Genomic DNA, 27,201 nt, shown 5'->3' with positions numbered 1-27,201 from the left:
AACCACCGTCAGGCTGGTAAAGCGGAAGGGAGGAGGGGAAGCCTCAGAGGCAGGTTCCTGTGGCACCAAGAAGTGAAGGACTCATTTAAGTACCTATTGGCAAAGGTGAGAGCCCTCACCTCTCTGTGAGAGTGTTAATTGTTTTAAAGTACCAGGCTTGAAATTAGGAAGACTCATCTTCCTGAGTTGACACTTAATAGCTGTGTGACTCTAGGCAAATCAGAAAACCTGTCTTCCTTAGTTTCCCCATCTGTAAAATGAGCTAGAGAAGGAAATGGCAAACCATTCTACTATCTCTGCCAAAAAAAAAAACAAAACCCTAAAATGAGTCAGAAGAATTAGACATGACTAAAAAAATGCTTGAACAAATTTTTGGATCGGGAAAGATCTTGACTTCTGACAGCTAAAATATCCCAGCCTCCAGGAGTGAGAAATGACCTGTCCATGGTCACACAGGATGCAGAGCAGGCACAGGACCCAGATCCTTTCCTACTGCATCAATATCCATTTAAATACTCTTTAATAAAAGAATTTTTATTATCATGTCTGACCAGGAACATTTCCTTTTAAAGAGGTCCTGCTCTTCATTCGGTGCCTTTTTGATGGCCACCGCAAGTGGACTACGGTCACACACACACTCTCTCCCCAAAGGGCTTTAGATTGATTTATCCCTAATCCTATAATACTTTCAGCACCCTCGCCTGTGAATCTGCCAAGGACATAAGGAACTTGGGGGGGATAATGGAAACTAAGAGAAGTCTGGACTCAGTGGCGCTTGTGGGGACAGCTGAGAGTCACTAGCACTTTAGCCTTGGGACACTTCCAGGTGAAATGATCAGAGATAAAGTGGAAAATAGAAATGAGAAAGGTTTTAATGGATCATAGGACCGAGATTACCCAGGGAGTGAGGGTCAAACCAGGATTGATCCATCAGTGATCAATGAGCATTAACCAATCCATCGGTTCATTAAGGAAGGACCCGTTGTGTGCTTGGAATACAGACACGAAGAACACTGTTTCTGCTTTGGTACAGGTTACCTTCTAATAGAGGGAGGCAGTCAGCACATCTAAAAATATGTATGGCATAAATCTAACATGAATAACCACAGACTGAGTTATTAATTCCTGGTAGTCCTTTTTGGAGGGAGATGTCAGCAGTTGGTGGAGGAGGGAAAGGGGAACAGAGATCCCAAGGATTTCTGATGAGGGAAATGCATCTTAAGGATAGGAAAGGACTGCATAAAGCAGAGGCAAAGCGGGATCGTTGTCACGGCCTTTGCAAGTGGCAGGGGTGGGAGATGAAGGTCTTGCTCACATGAGAAACAGACGGCCAGTTTTGTTTCCCCAGTTTTTGGGGAGGAGGAAGAATGACATCCACTGAGGCTGGGGCCAGCTTGTGAGGGGCTTGAAAGGCTAAAGAGGGAAGTTGGTTTATATTTGTTCAGTTGGGTGAGAATGGGAGTGACAAGGTCACATCCGCGCTTAAGGAAAATAATTTTGGCGTCATTGGGTAGGACAGATTGGGTCAGAACAGGCTTGGGAGAGGGACTCAAATTAGGAAGCAGTAATTGACCTTGAACCTGGATCTTCCAGAATTTTATCCATCACATTGTCATTTGATGTTTAATAAACGTTTTACTTTTTTTTCCCCCTGGCATTCTGGGTTAAGTGGTTAGCTAGGGTCTTACAACTAATAATTCTCTGAGGCCCAATTTGAACTCGGGTTCTCCTGATTCCAGGGCCAGTCCTCTATCCACTGCAGCACCTAGCTGCCCCAGGGTGAGAATAGTTATCCTATACTAAATAGCAGAAGTACTTTCTTACTCAGGGGTTGGTTCCATTGGGAGCTTTTTCTAGGCAAAGATATAATATAGAAAGGATATTTCTGCTCTGGGTCCTTCAGGGAGGAAGAGGCAAGAAGAAGTACTTATTGGATCTCTGTGAGTTGATCCTCCACCGGGTACACAATTCTGGAAACGCCTTTAAATTCTTAGAACACTCAATCCATAAGAAATGGACATCAGAAGTCATTCAATCTGATCCCTTCATTTTTCTGAGTAAAAAGTTGGAAGTCCACATAGATGAACTGCCCAAGGCCAAATAATTCAAATAACCTAACTCTCATCTTAACAAAGGAAAACTGGCATGAAGAGGTTGTGACTTCGTGGACTCATAGATTTAGAGGTAGAAGGAACTATAGGTATCTTCTGATCCAAAGTCCTCATTTTTTGAATGAGGAAAACTGAAAGGCATGAAATTATTCATCCAAGGTCAAAGAAAGAGGCAGGATTTGAACCTAGTACTTTTTTCCATAGTCTTCTGAAGAGGAATCCCTCAGGGGTATCCAGTGGCCAGCCAGTATATTTTGTCTCATTGGTGAAGTTGTCAAGTTAATATTTGAGGACCTTTGAGGTCAGAATCCGCTCCCTATCCAGTATTTAGTGCTGAACCTGACACTTAATAGGTGCTTAATAAATGTTTATTGACTCACTGTCTATCCAGCTTCTAAGAACTGGACCTTCTCATGGAGAGGAACATTTGGCAGCAAAGATAGAATGATGTACCCATGACCTTGATGATTAGTACAGCCAGTAGCTTTTATTTTTTCACTTTTAATTTTTCGTATCTAAATGAATACAGACCTGATTTCCCAGGGGACAACGGCTTTAACTGATTATGTGGTTTTCTAAGCACCGTTGATGAGTCATTTGGGGCCTTCTGGAGGTGGAAGGCAGGTGTGTTTGTGCCCTTTAAGGTCAAAGGGGATGACTTAGGGACTGTTAGTGCTTTTATTGCCCCCCTCCCCCTCAAGAGGAGAAGCTTTTGGAACCCATTTCAACAAATGCTTAATGGAACTGAACTTCCTAGAGGTCAAAGCAGAAGGATCGTTTCCTTGACTCATGGGCAGAAGGCATTCCCAAGGACTTGCCCTCGCTAAATATTCAATGTAAAGGTACTTCATTGAGTGACTAAAACCTAGGAGGGAGTCTTCTCCCATTGACATTTGTTCATTTCCACAGCATGTGTCTCTTTGGTACCAGGAAAAGCAACCCCAGCTCTTAAGGAGCTTCAATTCTACATTGAACATTGGGGAAATTAAGAAGTCGCCTACCGAGGGATGATCGGGAATGACTTTTTGTAAAATTGGGTTCCGTCAGCCAAGCATCTGGGGAGCTTTGGGTATGGGCTAGGTGCCAGTAATTCAGGGACACAAACCAGAACTGTTGCTCTTCAGGGCACTTCATTACAACCTGGATTTCTCTAGCTCTTTACGGTTCCCAAACCAGTTTACAACTATTATTTCATTTGATCCAACAACCCTGTTGTTCAGAGATAAAATGACCTGTCAAGAATCCTAGTTAGTAATTATTTGAGGCTGGATTTGAACTCAGGTCTTTCTGACTCCCAGCCCCTAGCTTCTATCCACTATGCTACCATTCTGAGAAGCAGAGCTGAGGAGAAGAGGGGAGGTCAGCATGGTATTAGAGGAAGTATGAATGCAGAGGGAAGAGGCTTTAAGCCTAGGGAGTTCATAGAGAGGAATAATGTGAAAGAAGTCAGAAAGATAGGAGCCGGATTGAGGAGCCTTAAATTCCAGCCTAAGGAATGGGTATCTTATTTTGTTGTTGTCCAGAGGTAATAGGGAGCCATTGAGGACTTTTGAGTAGGAAAATGATAGGGTCAGATTCCCAGTTTTGCCATTTTACTGTCTGCCTGGATTTGGGAACAAGTCACTTCACCTTTATGTACTTCAATTCCCCATGGAGAGGGTTGACCCATGCCCTAAAACTAGAGCCCGTCATGAGCCTGTGCTTTAGAAAGCTTATTTTGACAGCAGGGTGGTTGGATGAAGAGAGACAGAGGAAGGGGAAAGACAGAGACAGACAGAGATAGACAGAGACAGAGAAGGAGAGAGAGAGAGGAAAGGAGGGTCTTGTAGGTATGTGGTTTTTTTCCTAATTGGATAACGTGTGTAAGAGGGAAGGGAGTAGGTTGTCACTGTGACATGCTGAGCCTGAAGTTTCCTGAGCAGAAGTATTCCAGCCGAAGCACCAGTCCTAGCCCTGATACTTGTCTTCCGCCCAAGGGACCTTGGGCAATTAGCCTTTCAGCCCAATTTCTTCATTTGTGAAATGGAGATGGTAATATCTCCTTCCCAGGGTGGTAGTAGGAATCAAATGAAATAATATTTGTAAAGCTCTTGTTGTTGCTCTGTAAAAATGCTATTGTGATTATTGCTGCTATTATCCTGGGCTTTAGTTATCCTTTTTTGTAAGAAAAGGTGGAAGGAAAGGACTTACCAGATACCTCTAGGCTCTCAAATCTAGCACCCTGTCACTTCCTCTAAAATTATTTATTTTCCTGTCCTGTCATTTTTTTCTTGGGAAGATGTCCTTTACCCTGAGTCTGTGAACTTATTTTTTTAAATTTTATTTTAATAGCCTATTACTTTTCTAGTTATATGTCAATATGGTTTTCAGCATTCATTTTTGTAAGATTTTGGGTTCCAAATATTTTCCCCTTCTTCCCTCCTCCCCAAGACAGCAAGCAATTTGATATAGATTATACATGTACCATCATTTAAAAAATATGCCATATGAGTCATGATGGGAAAGAAAAATGAGAACAAAAGGGAAGAACCACGAGAAAGAAAAAAACAAAACAAAATGAAAATAAAAGATGAACATAGTATACATCAATCTGCATCCAGTCTCCATGGTTCTTTCTCTGAATGTAGATACTGTTTTCCATCCCAAGTCTATTGGAATTGTCTTGCAGCACTGGAGCTATCACAGTCTTGTTACTGTGGACAGTGTTTTCCTGGTTCCAGTCACTATGTGAACTTTTGTAATCTGATGCATTTTACTTTAAATATTTAAAATCTTGATTTTGACTGTCAAGAGGAGTCTGGGACACCACACAGGTTAAGAAGCTTTTTTATGCTCTAGAGACTTGTATTGATCTTATTCTCCCATAACTTCAGGGTTTGAGAGTAACCTAGTTCCTTGAGCTCAAACAGAGGCTGACCAGCTCCCTACCTTGTCTAGGGGAGGGGAGAACTGCAGCAATGAGGGAATGTGACCACCAGAGTTTCCCTTGCAAAATCCCAGACTGCATCAGCCAAGTTGGGGTGAGGGAGGAGGGAGGAGCCCTGGAGGCAGGGGCTGAAAGGAAGGCTGGGGGTGGGAGGATGTTATTTGATCTTCAGGTGAAAGGAGGTTTTATAAATAGGTCACCTTGTTCCGCATCTTGAATTTTATCCTTTCCCAGCCTTTGTGGGGTAAACAATAGCTTAACTGTTCTAGGGTCACTGCAAATCACTGGGAGGGGAGCCGGCTTGCCTGGCTGGATGGTCCCCTGCCCCAAGCACCCCTGTGGGAGCACCGCCCCTTCGGAGAACCTCAACCATTTGCCAATAATCCCTTGGGAACCTGGAGGTGGGGGCAGGGGTGAACATGGCAAGCTGCCTTGCCTATTTTCAACTATTTCACCCCAAGAATAAGTGGGATTTTTGGTTTGTTTTGGTTTGGGGGAGAGGGTTGTTGGGATTTTTTTTTTTTTTAGTGACTAGAAATAGAGATCTCTGAAAGTCACAGGTCTACACTGGAATGAGTGTTGTAGAAAGATCTGAGTCTAGTTCACTCTTTTCAGATCCTTTCAGATTAGATACTAGCTGGGTCACCCTGAGCCAATCAGGTCACCTCTGAACCTCAGGCTCCTCTCCTATGAAATGAGAGAATTGGACTCAAAAGCCCCTCGTAGCTTTAGGTCCGATCCTTTATAAAATCCTTGAACTTCACTGGGCCTCAGTTCTGGTTCTGGTTCTGTCCTCCGGGTGAAGATTCACATCTAAACATTAAGCAAAGGTTCAACAATAAGAATCGAGGTAGAATGGACAGAGACCTGGCCACAAAGTCCTCTGCCATTCCCTCACACCCTTCCCTTCTCACCTTGCTGTCTATGCATGAGGCAATGTTGATAATAATAGTAATAATAAATAGCTAACATCTACATAAAACGCCAGGCACTATGCACCAATGACAATAATAGTATTCCTATAATAGAAATAATATATAATAATGATATTATTATGACATAAAATAGTTAGCATTTACATAGCCCTTATTATATGCCGGGCACTCAACATTCCACGGCTACTGTTGGAGACTGGATTTGACCTCGGATCCAGGTCCACTGCTAAGCTGAAGGAGTTTTCATTTGAATGGGAGAGACAGGATTCCAGGGGGAAGGGCCATCTGATCTGGAGAGCTACAGAAGTGGTAATAAAGGCTATGGAGCAGGAGAAGTCTTAGCTCTGGTATGATTAGGTAACCAGGGTTTGAGGACTGGAGTCTGGGGGGTGTTGGGAGCACATGGATGAACAGGATTGGTCATTTCATTCCTAAGTGGTCAGATATATTAAAAATGACTTATTTCCCTTGGCCTTGATTCCCAGCACTACTGCTAGATAAGCTGTAGATATTATCCCCATTTTACAGATGAAGCAGTTGACAGAGAGGTAAGCATGATTTACTCAGGATTTCACAGCTTCTCAGTACATAAGGTGGAATTAGAATCCAGGTCTCCTTAATTTCCAAGTCAAGGGAAGGATCCTCTTCTGAAAGGGGAGCACTTTGATCCCCAACACTACCACTATATATACTGCCAATCACAAGGTGGAATTAGAATCCAAATCTCCAAGCCCAGGACCTTCTTCTGAAAGGGGAGCCTGGGGTTTTAGAGACAAGATTTCTACCTGTGGTTTTAGTCAATGTCTCAAGGCACCCAGTCTTAGATTTGGCTTTTTCTTTATTCCTTCAGGTTTGTCCATATCTTGGTCAGAGCCGGCGACTGAGGGGACTGGTGCCGGATCCTGGAACAGACTGGAGTGGTGTTAGACAGGTAGGCTGCTAGCCTTATCTTTGTTCTGTGGATTGCACCGTGGAACTCTAAGAAGGGTCCAGGTGCTCTCCTTGGTGTTCCTCAGCCTCCAGGGCAGGCCGGTGCCCCATTGTTACTGGGCAAATGAAAAATATCCATTGGAAATTGTTAAAGAAAAAAATAAGAAAAGTAGTCAAACTCTTGTATCTGTCATGAAAAGTATGCATGGCACAGTGGAAAGAATGCATGGCGTGACAGGTTCAAATCCTGCCTTGGAAACTGATTGGGCAAGTCAGCTAAATTCCCTTCACATCAATTGGTTCATTTGCAAAATGGGGATGATAATGATACCTTACTTCCCTGGTTCAGTTAGTTATTAAGTTCCATTTCACCTTTTTCAGCCTCAGTTTCCTCAACTGTAAAATGTTGATAATAGCACTTATCCCTTAGGGTTGTTGTGAGAATCAAATGAGGTGATATTTGTGAAATTGTTTAGCATAGGTGATACATAAATGCTTATTCCCATCATTCTTCCAATTGTGTAAGGGGGAGGAATCAGAAAGTAGTGTGTGACACAGAAGAGGAAAGGAAACAATCTCAGAAAACTCTAGCTTCCTTTGAGGTCTAATTCACATAGCACCTTCCTCTCTCTTCCTCCATCTCTCCCCTCTCTTCTCTTCCTTATATTAAACAGGCCAAGCATCAAGTTTAATTTTCACAGGATCATAGCCTTATGATTAGAATGAGATCTTAGAGATCCAGTCTCCCCACATTTAATAGAAAAGGAAACTGAGGTCCATGATTTACCCAATGTCACACAGATAGCAAGTGGGAGGGGCCCTGGTCTTCAGGGATGGGTTTGCTCCTTCCTGCTTATTTCTCCCCACTTTTATCCTCCCAGGTTCCCAAGCTGAGTTCACTTCAGACCCTTGGTAGGCACTCACCGTGATTCAGGCTGAGATTTGGGGTCACAAAACCAAAAAAAGGAGTTTTAGGAAATTTAAGATTGAAAAAATTATCCTGGCATTGAGTGGTTCCTCATGTCAAGCTCCTTGGTCGTGCCTTATGAACACCAGCTCTGTGGGGTGAGCTGGGTAGTGGAAGAGGTTGTAGCCAGGTTGATCCATCAGGAGAGGGTCCCCAGAACTTCTTCTCTTCCTTCGGGGAGTCATGAGAAAAAGAAATGGAAGTGATGTTGTTCCTCTGGACTGAGTATTTCAGTGCTCAGGAAGATGCCCTAAGGTCAGCTCCTCCAATCCCCTCGTTTTCAGGTAAGGGAATAGAAGTTGAGGTTGAGTCACTTGCCTAGGATCATTTGACTATTAAGGATCAGATCAACACTGTGCTAACCACTGAGTATACAAAGGAAAACGGGGATTTATTCTTGAATCCAGTATGCTCTGAAGGGCTGCGTGAGAATCCCAGGGCCACTGGCCCTTCTTCTAGTACTCCATGGGTCCAAGAACCGAGGAGAGCCAATGTTCTGAGCTCCTAGATTTCTCTTCTTTGCGCAATGGATGGGCATTGGGCTGAGCCTGCCCTTCTGACCTCCCCACAGACACAGTGTCCTGACCGATGTGACCACAGATTGCTTTTCAAAGTGGAAAATCAATAAAAAAAGCAAAGAGGAAACACTTTTTGGCTTCTCAGCTACCAGTGACTCTCTCCTTCTCCCCTTCCCCTCTCCGCTTGCTTCCTGAATGAGAAGGAATCTCAGAAGAAGCCCAATCCCCTCATTTTACAGATGGGGAAACCGAGGCCTATAGGAAAAAAGCTGTTCAAAGTCATACAAGTAGTAGCTTCTTTTATGGGATAAGACCATCTTACCCACCCCCCTCTTTCTCTAAATAAGAAAACTTGTTTATTTGGTCCTATTTCTTAAGATTATTTACCCTGTTAGAGATGAAAAAATTTCTTAGTGTTATTATGAAAATAGTTTTGATTTCATGGTCACCTAAGGGATGCTTGGACCTCACATTCACAAGAATGAATTTAGTGCATATGCCTGGCACATAGTCTATGCTTAATGTTTTGTTTTATTGATCATTAGAATGATTGATCAGTTGATTGATTGATCTTGGGCTTGGCGCCCCTCATCCCCATCCCCTTTGAGAGCATCTCCAGCAGTATCTGTTGGCATTTTCTTCTCTCTGCACATAATACAGCTCCATCGATGTTTGTCCATGAATTGACCCAAGGGATTATAATAACTCATCATGTATGTCCCAAAGGAAGATGGGGTGACTCCCAAATTGAGTTCCATCTCCTGTTCTTAGTGCCTTCCTACTCATTTCCACCTCCCCAGCAGTGCTCAGGTTTCATTAACTACCAAATCCAACCTGAGTCGGAAGAAGCTCATTTAGACCCCCTAACAAGGGAGTCTATCAGCCTTTGCCTAATGGCCTTTAAAGAGGACTCTAAAGAGTACACAGAGAGTAGGTGTCTGAAGCAAGATTCAAATTCCTGTCCAGGTTCAGATTCTATCCACTGAGACCCTCAGCTGCCTCCTCTTGTTGCTGATTCTGTTCTCTTGAGCCGGGCAGAACAAGTGTAATAATCCTTCTGCCCCAGGAATTGCTGGCAGATAAGTAGCAATGCGTTTGCACGTTCCCCCAAGTCTTCTCTAAGTATCACCAGTTTGGTCAACCAGCCCCCCAAAGCACAAACCGAGACTCCTCAAAGCTAAACTAGTAACAGAACCAAGTTTGATTATGTTTTGTCTCTTTTGCTCACCTTCTTTCAAAGGTTCTGAAGTGAAGCGGACTCAGGAGACATTCAGCTTGTGTGGTCAGCCCCTGAACAAAGGGGATGCTGGGCTCTTAGCTCAGAGGCTATCCACTTCAGTCCTTCCGTTTTCCAGATGAGGAAACTGAGGGATGTAAATGTGATACTAAATGCATTGGTCGGAGGCCAAGATGATCCCTTAAGGAGTTTGTTCATGGCAGCCAGACAAAGTAGACAGAGAGCTATCCTCAGGGAAGCTGAGGGTTCAAGGTTATGTAGGCTGTAAGATCCATGATGGAATTTGAACCCAAAGCCTTTGACTCATGAGAGAGTGCCCCCTTAGGAAGTTTGCCCAAGTTCACACACATGGTGTCCATGGCAGGATTTGAATACAAGGGCATATGTGAAAGGGCAGTGTCTTAGGGAGCTTGCCCAGTCACAGAAGTAATAAACGTAGCTACTATTTTTGCTGTGATTCCTCTGAAGTGGAGAGGCAGCCTACCTTAGTGTTTATAGCATTGTGAAGATTTGATCTTGACTCCTGCGTTGGGCTTTGTGTGACCTGAGGCAAAGCATTTAATCTGCCTCAGTTTCCTGAATTGTAAAATGAGGATAAAGAGCACTACCAACCTCCCAGGTTTGTTGAACTGTTCAAATGAGATATATGTAAAACACGCATAGCACAGGACCTGGCACACAGTCAGTGTGCTTATTTATTTCCTTTGTTGGTCTCTGGGCAGTTTCTTAGCTTCTGTGTCTCTCAAGCTCAATTAACTCAACAGTAAGATGAAACCGTAATATTTTGTGGAATTGTGAAGCTCAAATAAGATGCAAAGATTTCTTTGCTTGTCTGTGTAAATACCTTACCTCCTCTACTGGCCTTTAAGCTTTCTGAGAGCAGGAACTCTTGTCTCATTCATCCCTTTTCCTTCCCTCGCATGGGGCCCCTTAGACAGACTTTGAAACCCTGGCATTCTGGCCTTCGGGAACACAGTCAGTCCCTTGGCCAGTACTACGGACACCTGCTATTTCCTTTTACAAAGACCCATGACTAGGGCTTGGGGAGGGGGGTTGGAGGGGCACGTATTTGGCTCCTGCCCCAACCCAGCAGTTGTGCTCCGAGACTTGACTGTGTTCTGCTAACAGGTGTGAAATGAGCTTGGGTTTCTAAAAACAGCAGATGGGATGTGTTGTTCATTTATCCAGTTACTATGACCCCGTAGTAATATTTAACTTCCCTCCCCCCCTCCTCTTCCCCCTCCTCATCTGTTTTTCTTTCCATCCTTTAGGCAATCCTGAATGCTATACAAGTTGACTGGGTCTCCTAGCAACCTTCTTTAGGAATCTTGCCGGTATTTGATTGGAAAACAGGACAGAAAGGCCTGCAATTGATGAGTTTGCCTTGGGAGGACGAGAAAGGTGAAGTCAGACGTTAGCATGGGGCAGAAGGTCACTGGGGGAATAAAGACTGTGGACATGAGGGACCCTACGTACAGGCCCCTGAAACAAGAGCTCCAGGGCCTGGATTACTGTAAGCCCACGCGGCTGGACTTGCTGCTGGACATGCCCCCCGTGTCCTACGACGTCCAGCTGCTCCACTCCTGGAATAATGACGACCGCTCGCTCAATGTGTTTGTGAAGGAAGACGACAAACTTATCTTTCACCGGCATCCGGTGGCCCAGAGCACAGACGCCATCAGGGGGAAAGTGGGGTACACGCGCGGGCTGCACGTGTGGCAGATTACGTGGGCCATGCGCCAGCGTGGCACTCACGCGGTCGTAGGGGTGGCCACGGCAGATGCCCCCTTGCACTCCGTCGGGTACACAACCCTGGTGGGGAACAACCACGAGTCCTGGGGCTGGGACCTGGGGCGGAACAGACTCTACCACGATGGGAAGAACCAGCCAAGTAAAACCTACCCTGCCTTCCTAGAACCGGACGAGACTTTCATAGTGCCAGATTCTTTCCTGGTGGCCCTAGATATGGACGATGGGACGCTGAGCTTCATTGTCGATGGGCAGTACATGGGAGTGGCCTTTCGGGGACTCAAGGGCAAAAAACTTTACCCAGTAGTAAGTGCTGTCTGGGGCCACTGTGAAATACGAATGCGTTACTTGAATGGACTTGATCGTAAGTATTACCTTGACTCTTGAAACCATATGCTGTCTTTGGGTTTGTGGGGGAAATTTTTCTCCTTGGGGAGGGCCAAATTTGTAGTTCCTCGAAAGCTGGTGTCCAAGCTCCCTGGGTTAAACAACTCCATATTCCACTTCTTACTGCTTACCGTGACTACCAATGGGACCAGTGGGCAGCTCATTTCACTGGGCCTTCATTTGTTACCAGTCCTCTCTGAAATGAGGGGATTGGACCAGGTGGCTAGAGAGAGTCCATATAGAAGGGAATATGTGAAAAGGGAGGATGAAATTCTTCCCTTGTTCCCATCAGGCCCCATCCCCCACCCCCAGCCTATTTTGCAGAATGGTGTAGTAGACAGCACTGAAAATCCGATTTCTGTTAGTTGTGTGGCTCTGAGAAAGTCACTTGATTCCTGTACCTTAGTTTCCTCATTGTTGACTAGATAGAGTCCTCCTGCTAATTGGATAGTTCCTCTTCTCCCTAGGATTCTCAAAATTCCAGAATAAAATGACATATTAGAAGCATGAGCAAAAGAAGAAATAAAATTATCCCTATCTGCAGATGGATATGGTGGTTTAACTTTGAAAGTTCCAGAGAATTGGCAGAGAAACTAATTGAGACGATTTTTAACTTCACTAAAAGAAGCAGGATACAAAAAGAATGCACAAAATCATCAGCATTTCTCTGCACTACTAACCAAAAGGCAAGAAAACCAAGAAATTCCATGATGAAAATTGCAAAATGCACAAAATATCTGGGAGTCAGCCTACCAAGGCACATGTGGTATTTATTTAAAGGCAACTACAAAACACTCTAATTTACCAAGAAGACCTGGGTTCGAGTCATTTTATGAATCTGGGTAAATTACTTAACTTACCTATGCCTCAGGCAACTCTCTTCCATCTTTCAATCAATTAATAAATAATCATTTATTAATCATCTATGTTCCAGGCACTGTGCTTAAACTCTACTAAGTTGCAGAATAGAGGGTCCCACAGCTAGTAAGCAAGCATCTGTGCTGGTGATGGGGCTTCTTGTCCATTTCAAAAAGAAAAGAAAGCTAGGAAGGCTTAATAATTGGAGAGAACACATCATTGTTCATGGTTGGGCAGAGCCAATGTAATATTTTCAAACCATCAGTCAATTTCTTTCTTGCATCTTAGTAGCTCAATTCTGTCGAAAGGTAAGATTGTATCTGTCTCACCTAATAGCCCCATCCCAGTTGGTGTTCCTCCTTAAAGTTCCTTCTTAACTCCTAATTTGTGTGGTTTTCACTGAGGTGCAGACAAATTAGTCATTTGGGGGAGCCAGCTGAGAAGCCCTCCTTCTGCTCTGGCTGACTTGCTGAGCATCTCATCTGTATTTGATAGAGAAATATAGAAAAAGAACCACATGTGTTAGAAATTGACAGTGGACACTCAGTGATCAAAGAGAAATCTCTAGAGAAAGATCCGCTAGCTGTCTGTGTATTTGAAGGGCTGACTGTCACCTGTGAGAGGGACTGGGTTAGTTTTCTGATTCCCCTCATTTAAATGCTTTATGATTCTATGAAATATCTTTGGACAAATGGTCTTTCTAAGATGGGTTAACACCTCCTCCCCAAAATAGTACTGATATAACCATCGGGACTAGAGGTGTGATTTCATTAGTGCAAGGAACTCCCAGTCTTTGAGGAAATACTCTCTTCCTAGGCAAGTAGCCATTTTCTCTGCATTTTTGGTAGAATTGCCTAGATCAGGGCTTCTTAAGTTTTTTTCCATTTGTGCCTCCTTTTCAACCGAGAAATTTTACAAAGGTATATAAAATAGGTATAAAAATCAAACACTACTCTCTTCCTATGCAATTAGTAATTTTCTCTACATCTCATGTAGAATTGCCTAGATCAGGGTTCCTTAAACTTTTCCCATTTTGCTCCCCCTTTTCACCCAAGAAATTTTAACCCAGCCCTGGTTATATAGTATATAAAATAAGTATACAAATTAAACACTACTCTCTTCCTGTGCGATTATCCATTTTCTCTGCATCTTATGTAGAAATCCCAGGGCTTCTTAAACTTTCCATTTTGCTCCCCCTTTTTACCTGAAAAATTTAACCCAATCCCAGTTATATAGGTATATAAAATAGGTATACAAATTAAAGTTACTGATAATAAATTGTGATTTCTCAACCCCCATATTCAGTTACAAGAGCCTCTTTGGTGTCAAGAACTACAGTTTAAAAAGCTGGGGCTTAGACCACTGAGAAAGGTCAGCCAGGTTCATGCAGTCACTAATGCGTCCCAGGTGGAACTAAATCTGGATCTCTTTGGCGTCAAAGCCCCCTCAAGCCTTGCTGCCTTCTTCATACTGATGTAACATCGGCAGGACACTTTATATACGTTATCTCATTTATAGAACGAGCCACTTGTGTAAACACGTTAAGGTGTTCTTGGCTGTCTTGCGTTTCTTAGCCAGTGATAGGCAAAGCTGCCACCTGACTTTCTCCGGACACATACCTGGGGTCATGAATGGTGGATCCCCTCCCCCTGTCCCTGCCCCTGCCTCTCCCCCCCCAACGATGGGCAATGGCCTGTGGTTCAGACCTTCCTCTGCAGCTGACCTTGGTGGGCTGGGAGCAGGTCTGGGCTGGCGCCTCCGAGTTCTAGCCTTGCTTTTCAGACCAGACACAGCGGTGCATGTGGTCTCTCCACCCCCCTCCCCAGCCCCAGCCAGAGTTTTGGAGGCTGAATCCAAATATTTGCCCTTGCCTTGGGTGTCCCAGCTCCCTTATCATCATGTTCTGCTCTTCCCCTCCCATCCCACCCCCAAACTACAGCCTTCAAGAGGCGACGAGAGGGGAAAACAACCACATGATTGGCTGCGGGCTGAACGGGGTGTTGTTGTGTTGCTGTTGATGCTGTTAATTTTTCTGTGGAAACCTTCTCTCTCCCCCGCTACCCCCCACTCTCACCCCCCCCCCCGTCTCAGCCTTGGCTGGGATAATGAAAACAAGTCCGACTGCTGTGTCTGCGGCTTCCAGAGCAGCTCGGGCTTGACCTGAAACAGCCCCAGTACCCCCGATCATGAGACGCTCTTCTGGGCAGAGGCGGTCACTCGCATATCCAGCAACCACCGGCTGGGGAGCCTGGCTTTCCAGATGCTGAATAAATGGGCTGCAGCCGGTGTCTTTCACACCCTTGGGGAAGGGGGGCAGAGGGAGAAGGGAGACAGGTTTGAATCTTGCCATCTTGCTCTGTAACCTTGGACAAGGTGATCTCAGACCCTCCCAGCTCTGACTCTGGCCCTTTGTCTGGTCCTGTGACCCTAAAGGAGGATGCTGGATTGGAAATCAGAGGGAATGAGCTTGCTGCAGCTCTAGGCAGATCGCTCTACTAAGTTCTAAGTTCCTAGGGACTTTTGGTGTCCCACCTGTGGCAGAGCACGCCGAGCTTGTACGGGTCTGAGCGGCCACAGTCGGACACACTAACTCAACATGAACATACGGATGTCATTTTGGTCCTTTTTGGGAACCAAGGTCAACCATCAACCAACAAATCTAGGGAATAATAAATTCTAGTGAATCTCGCAAATCCTCCTATAAAATGAAGGCATTGGATTAGAAGTGATCTCTAAGATCCCTGTCTACTCCCAAATCTGATTTTCCTCCTTGGAATGGAGAAAGTAAAAACAAAACAAACTGGGTCCTCAATCTCACAAGCCCTTCAGCCCCGAATCTCTCCATTTTGGGAGTGACTTTTGGGCAAATTACATCTTTTATAAAATAAAAGTTCCCTTTCCATGCTGAACTGCTGATCCTAATTTACAGGCAGATGAATACTAGGGCAGAAAAGGGATCTGCAGAGGGACGGGCAAGGCCTTGGAGCCCCCGTGAGCAGCTCAGAGAAGGAGCAGTTGCTTCTTAGCATCCGTTTCATTATTTCTCTCCCGATGGCTAGGATTGCTCTGAGGATAGGGAGAGGAGCAGGGCAAGGGCTGTGTCAGAGAAGCCTCTCCAGCGGCTGCCCGTGATGCCTCTTGTTTCTGCGGCTGCATATCTGGCGAAATGTAGTCATCCCCCAGCTTGGACCTGGGAGGTTTGGGGCTGATTTAAGTTTTCTTAGCCCGGTGACTGACACCTTCCAAAAAGTGGCTGGAATGTCTCTCGGGTCTAGGTGTGGTGGAACAGTGGAGTGCAAAGGGAAAAGGATTGACGTGATCTTGGTCCAGTCACTCTTGTCTGTGTTTCATAATAAGGACTGAACCAGATCCAAGGCTCCTTCCAGCTATGAATTTTAATCAATCCAATAAGCATGTATTAAGCACCTACTGTATGCCAGGCACTATATTGTTATCATAACTTGCTCTTGACACTCAGGAGCTCAGCAAGTCATTACTGTCAGTTTCCTTGTTTTATAAATTGGAAATAATCCTTGGAAAAAAGGCAAACTTTGAAAGCACCACTTGAATAGTATACTTGCCATCCAGCCCTTGGAGCTTGACACCTAGAAAGGGAAAGAGACCTCACATCTCTGTGATACCTCACATCTCTGTGATCTAAGGTCGGAGGTCCCAAGTTTGAATTCTGATGCTACTGGCTTTTATTTCCCTGTGGGAAGTGTCGAAACTTTAAAGCTGTTACCTCTAAAATGAGAGAGTGAGACCAAGCGGCTGAGGTCTGTGACCCTCTGGGGAGGTACCGATGGTTTATGGCAACTGGGTGGAGCAGTGGGTAGAACCGTGGGCCTGGAGTCAGGAAGATCTGAGTTCAAATGCAGTTTCAGAGGACTTCCCCGTGGGGTGATCCTGGCCACATCCCTTCTGATAGGAGAGGGAGAGAAGGGCACCTTATTCTCAGGGTGGTTGTGAGGATGAAATGAGATAATGTTGGACTGCGGCACAAACCAGGTTTGGGTCCATTCTCCCTCTGCAAAATGAGGAGGTTAGATCAGATGCTTTCCTTTGGCGCCTTTGGTGGTACAATGTATGATAAAGTTCTGGACTATGGGATAAAGCCCATATCCTGCCTCAGACATTGATAGTATGGAGAGAATCTGATGATTAAATAAGGATATTTGTACATAAAAGGCTTAAAGTATGACATAAATGCTGGCTCTTGTTTTTGTTATGATTATTATTCCAGCTCGAATCACTGAAACATCAAACTGGGAGAAATCTGTCAGCCCAACTAGGTCTTTAATAGCCCCCAAAAATCTTTACTGGAAGGCCTCTTTTGTTGGGGAACTTACTACTTCCCATCAAAGGTCCATTTCACTTGGGGGCAGTGCTTATAACAGTTTTTTTTTTAAGTAATATTTTATTTTTCCTAATTACTTGTATGTGTGTGGGGGTGTGTTTGCTTAGTGAGACATTTGGGGTTAAGTGACTTGCCCACAGTCACACAGCTAGTAAATGTTAAGTTTCTGAAGCTAGATTTGAACTCGGGTCCTCCATTGTGCCATCCACTTGCCCCTAACAATTTTTAACATTCATTTTAAAATTTTCTCTCTCCTTCCCTGTCCTTCTCCCCCCTTGAGATGGCCAGCATTTTGATACTGCACGTGCAGTCATGCAAAATGTATTTTTGTATTGGTCCTCCAAACATATTTCATGTTGGTTGTGAAAGAAAATACAGACTAAACCAAACAAACCTCATGAAAAATGATGTTTCTGTGAGTTCCCCACCTGGAAGAGAAAAACAAAAGAACTATGGCAGCACTTAGCTTCCACAGACCCCCCAATATAACATCCTCATTTTTAAGATCAGCCTTTGAGAATACTCTGTGAGGCTGAATATTCCTTGACCAAAAGTTCAAATATTGGGAGCATGGCTCATGCCAAAGGTGTGGTAACTATGTGTGGGTGGAGTATCATTACCTGGAATAGGTTAAATAAACATAATACATTTCTAAAAAGAAACCTATATTAAAAATAATATTAATGACAAAAAAAAAAAAGAAAAGAAAAATGATGTTTCACTCTACATTCAGACTTGAGCACTTCTTTCTCTGGAAGTGGGATAGCAGTTTTCACCATGAGTCCTTTGGAATTGTCGTGGGTTTTTGTATTGCTGAGAAGAGCTAAGTCATTCCCAGTTGATCAGCATACAGAATTGCTATTTATGTGTCCAGTGTTCTCCTGGTTCTGCTTTTACTTCACTTTGCATCAGTTCATATAAGTCTGGATTTTTCTGAAACAATATCCTGCTCATCATTTCTTAGAGCACAATAATATTCCATCACAATCTTATATCTCAACTTGTTCAGCCATTTCCCAACTGATGGGCTTCCCCTCAATTTCCCATTCTTTGCCACCACAAAAAAACCAAACCTGCTACAAATGCTTTTTTTCCTCTTATATGTTCTTTTCCTTTTTGTTTTTTACCTCTTTGGGATACACACCTAGTAGCATGGGTATGCACACTGGAAGGTTTTCTTTTTATCCAGCCTCAATCTACCTCTCTGCCACCTTGGAATTAGGGTTAAGGCTCTGAGAAAGCAGACAAAGTCGGTGCCATATTCTTCCTGGGATAAGCATTTATTAAGCACCTACTGTATGCCAGAGACTGTATCATTATCACAACTTGCTCTTGATACTCAGGAGCTCTGCAGGTCATTACTGTCAGTTTCCTTGTTCACAGAATGGGAATAATCCTTGGGAAAAAGGCAAACTTGCCAAATCGTATCCTTGCCATCTAACACTTGGAGCTTGATACCTAAAAGGGGGAAGAGACCTACCTCCCATCTCTTTAGCTATTTTAAGGTAACTGTCCCATTCCCTTCTCCACAGGCTATATAGTTTTCTTCATTTAACAGCTCCCAAAAGTTCAAGATCACGCAGCACTTTAAGGCTAGCCCAGGACTTGAACCCAGGGGTCCTGATTCTTCCTTTAAAGGGATCACTGACAGCAGACTCCCTCTGCCCCCCAGGGCGTGCTTGTTGCTGGAACAGCTCTCCCTGTTCCTACAGTTGGGGGGCCTCCTGTTTGCCCACCTGTGCCAGGACCGAGGCAGGCCCGCATGGGAAGCTGTGATAAGGCTCGCTCTTCCTTCCAGGGTAGCTCTGGCGAGCACCAGCGATGACTGCTGATTTCTTTTGGAAAAACTGTCCCGGGGGTGGAGGGAGGACTTTGGACGGCCATCCCGTGCCGGATTCATCTGCTGTTCTGGGAAGCTGACGGGAGGATGAGCCAGCTCTGGACAGAAGAGGCGGCTGTTATGACTAATTGGTGATCGTCCTCATGCTTGGCCCCAGGCATCGGAGGGGGGTCAGTTTGGAGGAGAAGTCTGTCCCCACGCTGCTCATGTCCTGGAAGCGCCCTTGGCTCCGGCCTCTGGACAGCCCGAGGGGACTGGACCGTAGGTTTTTGGCAGTTCTGGGTAGCCGTGCCCTCCCTAGAAATGTGGAAAAAAAGAATTGATGTGTTAACATGGACAGAGCTGCCAAAGCCTGTCAGGGGGCTCCCACACACATACACACACACAGGGGTCTCCTTCTAAGGAGGCATGTGTACGTTCGGAGCTTTTTTCCTGTCTTTTCGGGGAAATGTTTAAAAATAATCAGACTTTTACACAGCGCTTTCAGGTTAGCAGAGTACTTTGGGGGTGTTGCCTCATTTGATGCTCACAGTTAACCCCGCTCGTCCCCTTTACAGCTCCGTCGGTCATTTGTCAGATGGGGACAATAATTGCATCTGTCTCACAGAGTGATTGTGGAACGAAGTTAAATAATGTACGTGAAGCACTCTGCAAACACGTCTAGGAGTTATTTGTAATGGCAGTAATACTGCTGATGGTCATGATGTGTGTAATAAGCACATTACGGAAAGGAGATTGGAGCCAGTTTCTGAAAGGCTTTAAATAGGAAACAGGAGTTGATGATGTTTTCTGGAGACAGCAGGGAATTACTGATCCTCGGGGAAAGTTAAGGATGTGCCCAGGGTCACAAAGCTAGTAAATGCCGTAGGTGGTGTTCGATTCCAGGTCTCCAACACTCTATTAGACTTCTGAAAACTCCTTCCCTGTCCTCTCCCACCTCCCTGACTTTGCATAGGCTGTGCCCTATGCCAGGAATGCCTTTTTCCCTCATCCTCTTCCAACATCTTGTTTCCCTTCTAAACTCAGATGCCATCTCCTACAAGAGGCCATTCTTGAACATCTGGTTATCAGTCCCCTCTCAAGAAACCCCCAAAGCTTTAAATTTTTCTTATTCGTGTGTATATTTTATGCCCCAGGAAAATGTAAGCACCTTGAGGTTTTTGTCTTTGTACTTCAGGGCCTAGCGCAGAGTAGGTGTTCAATAAATGCTACCTAGTAAGTACATGGCTGCTGGCTTGTTAGCAGCTGAACCAGAAATAATCTGTCAATCTAATGATCTTAGTGCTTATTGTGCAAGCTTATAAAATGTGATTGTGTTTCTAGTTGGTCAGAGAAGAGCAGGAGAGACAGAGACAGCAAGAGAGAGAGAGAGAAATAGAAACAGAGGAGGCAGAGAGACAGAAATAGAGAAACAGACAGACACAGAGACAGAGAAAGACAGATGGCAAGAGAGACAGAGGAGGGGAAGAGAGAAATAGAAATACCGAGAAAGGGAGACAAAAAGAGACAGACAAACACAGACAGACAGAGACAGAGATCTCATAAGATCATTTAAAAATAGGTTTCCAGGTAACTTTCTTACTGAAATGAGGAAGTCTATTCATACTCTCTTCCTGTTCCCTAAATAAATAGCGGCCAACTAGTTCATTTCCTAGTTTCTCGGCATCCTCCGTTAGCATGCTTCCTAACCACCCTCTCCCTGCACCCCCGTCCCCACCAGAACCTCTGTTCCTCGTGTCATTCATGGAAATCACAGCACCTGGAATGTAATAGGCAATAATAAACGCGTGTTGATCGATCTCATTAAATGGATGGGAAGCCTTGGCTTCCTGGACATTGGCTCCGCCACCAAGTCCGTTACTCCAAATTAGGATTTGTGGGTTTTGTTTTTTATATGGTAGCCTTGTATTGTCTCCTTGTCCTTGAGGGGGGCCCGGAGCAGCTCCTTCTAACCCTACTATTTAGTCTCCCATGACTGACTTTGAGGCTGGACCAGGAGACTTAGGTCCCGGAATTACAAGCATCTTGAACTCGGGTTCCTAACTTGTGGAGCCCTTTCACAAACTGGTAAAATCTAGATAGAGATCCTTTTGCAGAATCACTTTTTTAGCTAATTGAAGGAAATGCTCCATTACAGTTAGTGAAAATAAAGATGGAATTTTACTTTCCAGCCAAAATCATGGACCCCCAAGTTAAAAACTCCAATCCATACCTAAAAGGAATCACCCCCCTCCCCCCGTTAAAGGTCCCCCGAGCCATCACTCGAAGACCTCTCATGGAGGGGAGCCCACCACCAGCTAAGGCAGAAACCCCACCATTCTCGGGTCAGATCTAAGCGTTAGGAAGTCTGAGAGGAAACGAGCACTTATATAGTGCCCAGGTAATGCAAAGCACTTTACAAATATTAATTTATTTGAGCTAATATGCCTGGAGCCAAACAGAACAAATGTGATCCTTCTTCCGCTTAACAGCCTTTCATATATGTGAATCCAACTATATATCCACCACCCCCCCATATATATATGCCCAGTGCCCTTAATATTTATATGCCATGAACTCAATTCAGCTCATCCTCCCAACACTCAGATTTTTCAGGATCCTGACGCTGCCTTCCTTTCCTAGTTTTGTGGAATTTGATGCACTTGCTATATGCACCTTTAATAGTTTCGTGTTTGTTTTTCTTTAAAGCACAGAGCCAGGTGCACACTCTTGAGACACTCTCCTAGAGGCTTCATGTCATGATGACATTGAGACATTAGTGGACTCTTTGGGTTTGGTTCTAAATTCACCCAAGCCTACTGTCAAAAGGTGGATACCATTGTTCTGGAGCTGAGTAAGAGGCAGCCGCAAGACAGATTTGGCCTGTGGGATGTCAGCACCTGGTCACTCTATCTCATCCACAAGGATATCATGAGAGATTGTTTCAGATGCTTTGTTGATAGCAAGATAACATAAATATATATACATATAGGTTATATAAATAAAATATATATATTTGCTGCATCAATACTAGTTAATGATTATATCAGACAAAGAGATGAGATTACTTTGGCAAGTCCTGTTCATGGAGCCTTTATCTCTCTTAGCAATAATTTCTTTTTCTAGCTATTCCCTACCTCTGTCTTAATTTGTTATATAGACATATACACATTTCATAGATATATATGATATGTAATATGCATAATAATAAATTATTATATGTAATTTAATGCTACATAACATAATATTCTATATATGTGATATAATATTATATATTATATTATTAATAATTATTATATATTACAATATAACATTATTGTATATATAATAACATATATTTTAGAAAATCTTTGTCGTGAGAGAGTGTGCCCGAGAGGGATATATTTAACAAAAAGAATACAATTTGAAAACAAAAAATATTAATAAAAACACTGTATGATTAAATTAACAATAATGCATGATAGAATTTTGTCAGGAAGCAGAGCTAAAGTCATTGACCTCTCTATATATTTCTTTTTAAAAGAGATAAGAATCATCATCTGGGAATTCAAATTTGGAGTCTCCCAATTCTGCTCTTTTTGTCTTGTACTGTGTGCCTTCTCATTTTTAATAGCCTATCCTCAAAACATGCAGGGAACCAGTGGAGATAGGTCTTGAGTTTATTTTCTACAAAGACCAGTAAAAGGAACTAGAGGTGTTTAGTCTAGAGAAGAGGAGGGAGGAGGTGGATGTGATGACAGCAGCCTTTAAGAATTTGAAGGCCTGTTCTGTAGAAGAGATAATGGTCCTAATCTCTTTGGCCCCAGCAGGCTGTGAAGAGGCAGATTAGGCTCAGGGCGTAAAAAACAATTTCCCCAAAATTTGAGGGGTCCCAAGTGGAATTGGCTGCCTCAGGAGGGAATCCTTTGGGTAGTCCCAGGAGGATTCCACTTCCTTTGGGTCCCAAAGGCTCTTGGTTAGAATGATTTTGGTTGGCTTTCTCTGAACGCCTTCCATCAATCCCTAAGACAGGGAAATAAACAGAGGGAGCATGTTTGTTGGAAATTGACAAGTCAGCAAGCATTTATTAAGCACCTTCTGTGTGTTAGGTGTACTAAGCAATGGCGATACAAAGAAAGAAATAGTTCCTGCCCTGGAGGAGCTCCCAATCTAGGAGAGATAATATGCAAACAATCATGGACCAATAAGAAAAGACAAAGAGACTCTTAGTAAATGTCTAAGGAAAGTCTCAAGATGGGACATGTTAATTGTCTTCCAGTTTGAATGGTATAGAAGAGGGAATGGACTTTGTATTATTACTATTTGATTTATTATTCAATAAGATATTTGTAAACCACTTAATAGCAGGCACTTCATGAATGTTTGTCCCCTTCTCCCTCCCTACTCTCTCACATCTCTCCCTGCCCCTGGTTTAGGATTAGGGGGTGGAAGTCAGAAAGAGACAAATTGAAGTTGGAACTAAGGGAGAACCTGGGCAGAATGGGCAGCCACAAGGGCTAGTGAGTTCCCTGTCACTGGAAGTCTGTAAACCCGGATGGACACTCGCTGGGTACATTACAGAATAGATTCTTGTTCACATGGACTTTGGCTATTAGGTTTCCCACGATCCTTACTCCCCTTGGGAGTCAGGAAGATGGCCCTAGGGAAACAGCGAGTTTTTAACCTCCTCTACAACTACACCTGGCTTGTTCAGTCTCATCCGTGGGTGGTGGAGCCCCAGACGAGCCACACCTTTGCCTCACCTTGCTTTTTTAAGTCTGGGAGTGTTGGAAGAGGTCATAGATACCTGGTCACCCCATGACCCCAAACCCCAGGAGAGCAACAACCATTTATTAAATGTGAAAGGCATTGGAGATGCCCTGATGAAACAGGCAGTCCTCACCTTGCTTAGGTCTATGTGTATAACGTAGGCATTTAATAAATGCTCGTTGATTGTATTGTACTTTAGACTGTGAGTTCCAGAGGGTAAGGGCTATCTTTGCCTTCTCGGTATCCCTCGTACCTGGTGTACAGTACAGCTGACTGAGTGACCATTTATCTGGTTTGTTGTACAGAGAATTTCTGGTTTGGTACAGGTTGGATGAGGTTATCTCTGAGGTACTTGCAGTAGAAACTCTGCGATTGCTCAATCATTTAGTCCCCAAATCCCTGGGTGTAAAGTGAGTGCTTCCAGCCCACCCTTGTGATGTCATTGGAGCTCTTCAAGAAGGAAGGAGCACAGGATTTGGAGCTGGAAGAATCTTGGAACAATCGCTATAATAATACTAGTTAAGTTTTATATAGTGCTTAGTGTGTACTAACAAACCATTTTACAATTAATATCTCATTTGAGCTTCGTAACAACCCTGGGAGGGAGATGCCATATCCCCATTTTACAGGTAAGGAAACTAAAGCAGACGGTGGTCAAATGATTTGTCCAGAATCTGTTTTTCTGTCTCTGTTTCTCCCTCTCCCTTCATTTTTTCTCTCTCCTCTTTTCTCTTTATATCTGTCTCCCTCTTCTTTTTCTCTGCTCTCTTTGCTTTTTCTTTTCTCTCTCCATTTCCTCTCTCCTTTCCCCCTCCTTTCTCTGTCTCTCTCTCTCTCTCTCCCTCTCTAGCTCCCTCCCTCCCTTCTTTTTCTCTGTTCTTTTTTCTTTTTCTCTCTCCCTCCCTCTCTCTGTTTCTGTCTTTTTCCTTTCCTCTGTCTCTCTCCCTCTTTTTTTCTCTCCTTTTCTTCTTTCCCTCTTTCCTTTCCCCCTCCTTTCTCTGTCCCTCTCTCTCCCCCTCTCTAGCTCCCTCCCTCCCTTCTTTTTCTCTGCTTTTTTCCTTTTTTCTCTCTCCCTCTCTCTGTTTCTGTCTCCTTTCCCCCTCTCTCTGTCTCTCTCCCTCTTTTTTCTCTCCTTTTCCTCTTTCCCTCTCTCCTTTCCCCCTCCTTTCTCTGTCTCTTTTTCTCTCTCTCTAACTCCCTCCCCCCTTCTTATTCTCTGCTCTTTTTTCCTTTTTTCTCTCTCCATCTCTCTGCTGTTCTAAATCCAAAATTTTTTCCAACTCTCCTTTTCACAGAACCACAGTTCCCTTAAGATCCCAGAGGTAGTAGGGAATGGGAGGAGAGTTGAACCCAGGTCCTCCCCCCTTTCCCCCCAGTCCAGCCTGACGTTCACAGCACTGCTCTGGAGCTTCTTTCTGTCCTTGATGCAGACAGCTGTGGGGTCATTCAGGCAGCCTTCCTCTGTTCTTCCCCAAAATGTGTTCTTGTTCCCTGCTCCCTCCTGTCCCTGGCTACCTCACTCATTGGAAAGGAAACATCTGTGGATTCGGCTACTGGGAGGATTCAGGACAGGGTGTTCCTTGATGGGAGAGGCAGCCCACCCCATTTAGTGAGAACTAGCCTCAGGAACACCAGCTGGGCGTCCCCCACCCCAGCCTCCCCAAGCAAAACAAAACACATACACAAACACACACATGCCCCACGAGAATTGGCAGGAGCCCTTGGGGATGGCCCTATTCATACATATCTGTGCTAAGATGGAAATCAAGGAACATTGTTCCCATGTGAGTGACCCAGAGCAGGCTGACCTTGTGGGGCCTGAGACCTGAGCCAGGCCCTGTGGGGTGGGAAGGCTCCTGCCAAAACAGGTTGTCTGCCGTGTTTGGGGCTTCTGTGCTGGCACAAGCCTCCTGGGCTGGTGGACTTGCGGTGATCTGCCATGAAACTCGTAAATTGTAAGCCCTTTGTAGACAGGAAATGTTTTGTTTCTCTCCCTGTATCCCTAGCATGGTGCTGAGCACACAGTTGGTGTTTAATAAATGCTTGCTGATTGATTGAGATGCCCCTGAAAGGGATGTCTGGCTGATCTCAGATCCAGAGAAGGGAGAGTCCTCAGTTGGCGTTTCCTCTCCAAAAGCATCTTTTCTGTGTGTTCTCAATAAGATTTCTGGGCACAGAGTAAGCACTTAATAAATGTGGACTGATTGATTAAGGGGGTCCTCTACTTCCTCCCGATACAGCAGCTTCTCTCTCAGGAAGTGTTTCCATTGTGAACATCAAGTCTTAGTGGATCTTTCTGTGGCTTCCCGCTATGGTTCCCATTTCTGCCCTCTGTGGCCAAGGCAACAAATGGAGCCACGTTCCCAGAATGGGGGCTCTGTGCCTCTCTGGGGTGTACCCTGGCTCAGAGAATGTCAGTGGGTGACCCAGAGGGGAGGGGGAGGTGACCGCTTGTCAGTGGGATGCAGCCATCCTGGCTTGTGCCTTCTTGGCTACTTGTGGTGAGGCTGTTCCTGCTCTAAGGTCTGCAGAATGCTTTATAGACACCGGGCGTGTTGTTGGCGTCCCTGTTTTATGTATGAAGCATCTTGGGTGGTCACAGGTTAAGTGACTTGCCTAGAGCCACACAGCTGTTAAGTGTCGGAGGGTGGATTTGAATTCAGGGTCTTCCCGATTTCAAGTCTGATGCTGTATGGACAGCGCGCGTCAAAAAGACCCGAGTTCAAATTCACTCTCAGATGCTTACTCTGAGTGACTCTGGGCAAGTCACTTAACCCTGTTTTCCTCAGTATCCTCATGTATAAAATGGGGATAGCATTTATCTCATGGTTACATGGGGTATCATTGTAAAGTGCTTAGCACAGTGCCTAGCATGTAATGGTTACTATAAAAATGGTTAGATATATTGGATTACTTGTCATCGAGGGGAGGAGATTGGGGGGGGGGGCGGTAAATTGGAACACAAGGTTTTGCAAGGGTCAGTGGTGAAAAGTTACCATGTATATGTTTTGAAAATAATAAGCTTCAATTAAAAAATATTAGCCATTATCATCATCTAGAGTATTGTACTTGGAGTCAGAAAGATCAGAAATCTGCCTTCAGCCAATTACTAGCTGTGAGATCCTGGACTACACCTGCCTCAGTTTCCTTACCTGTGAAATGGGGAGAATAAAAGCATCCACCCCTTAGGATTGTTGTGAGGATCAAATGAGATATTTGTAAAGCACTTAGCACAGTGCATAGTACATAGTAGGTGCTTAATAAATGCTTATTCTCTCTATCCACTCTGCCACCTAGGTATATCTCCTTTTTATTCAAGGTAGTTGAGTAACGGGGATACAAGATGGAAAGGAATTTCAGGTTCATCCTAATCCAACTTAGTTATCTCCTCTTCCCATGTGGGACAGTTGTGTTACAAGACGGTTGTGTCACAGTTTGGGAACCTTGGAGTATTGAGAACAGAAGTTCACAACCTGAGGTCCACACAGCCCTTAAGACTTTATCTGTGGATAGATTTCAGGCAGGAGCCTGAACTTGAGGAAGGGGAAATAACATCTTTATTTCAGTATAACTGGTTTCCTTTATAATCACGTATATTTTAATTTATGTATTTAAAATCTGAGAAAGGGGTCCATAGAGCTCAGCAGATTTCCAAAGC

At 44.3% G+C, this 27,201-nt stretch overlaps 1 protein-coding gene across 4 annotated transcripts in view; it reads left to right on the top strand.

Annotated features, from left to right (window-relative positions):
- Positions 1–27,201, top strand: part of SPSB1 (splA/ryanodine receptor domain and SOCS box containing 1) — an 80,009-nt gene that overhangs the window by 50,421 nt on the left and 2,387 nt on the right. For 2 of the 4 annotated variants that reach the window (XM_031962912.1, XM_031962913.1), the window contains exons 2-3: positions 6,823–6,903; positions 10,896–11,737. In XM_031962912.1, coding sequence (XP_031818772.1) covers positions 11,044–11,737 — 694 coding nt within the window. In that variant the 5' untranslated portion in view covers positions 6,823–6,903; positions 10,896–11,043. Of the gene's footprint in view, positions 1–6,822; positions 6,904–10,895; positions 11,738–12,227; positions 17,050–27,201 lie in introns of those variants that run through there. The other 2 variants (XM_031962915.1, XM_031962914.1) reach the window with 2 other exon arrangements.

The sequence above is a fragment of the Sarcophilus harrisii genome, chromosome 3 (genome assembly GCF_902635505.1).
Source record: "Sarcophilus harrisii chromosome 3, mSarHar1.11, whole genome shotgun sequence".
Taxonomy (NCBI): Eukaryota; Metazoa; Chordata; class Mammalia; order Dasyuromorphia; family Dasyuridae; genus Sarcophilus; species Sarcophilus harrisii.
The sequence above is the reverse complement of the archived record's forward strand: the minus strand, read 5'-3'. Positions and strand labels throughout refer to the sequence as shown.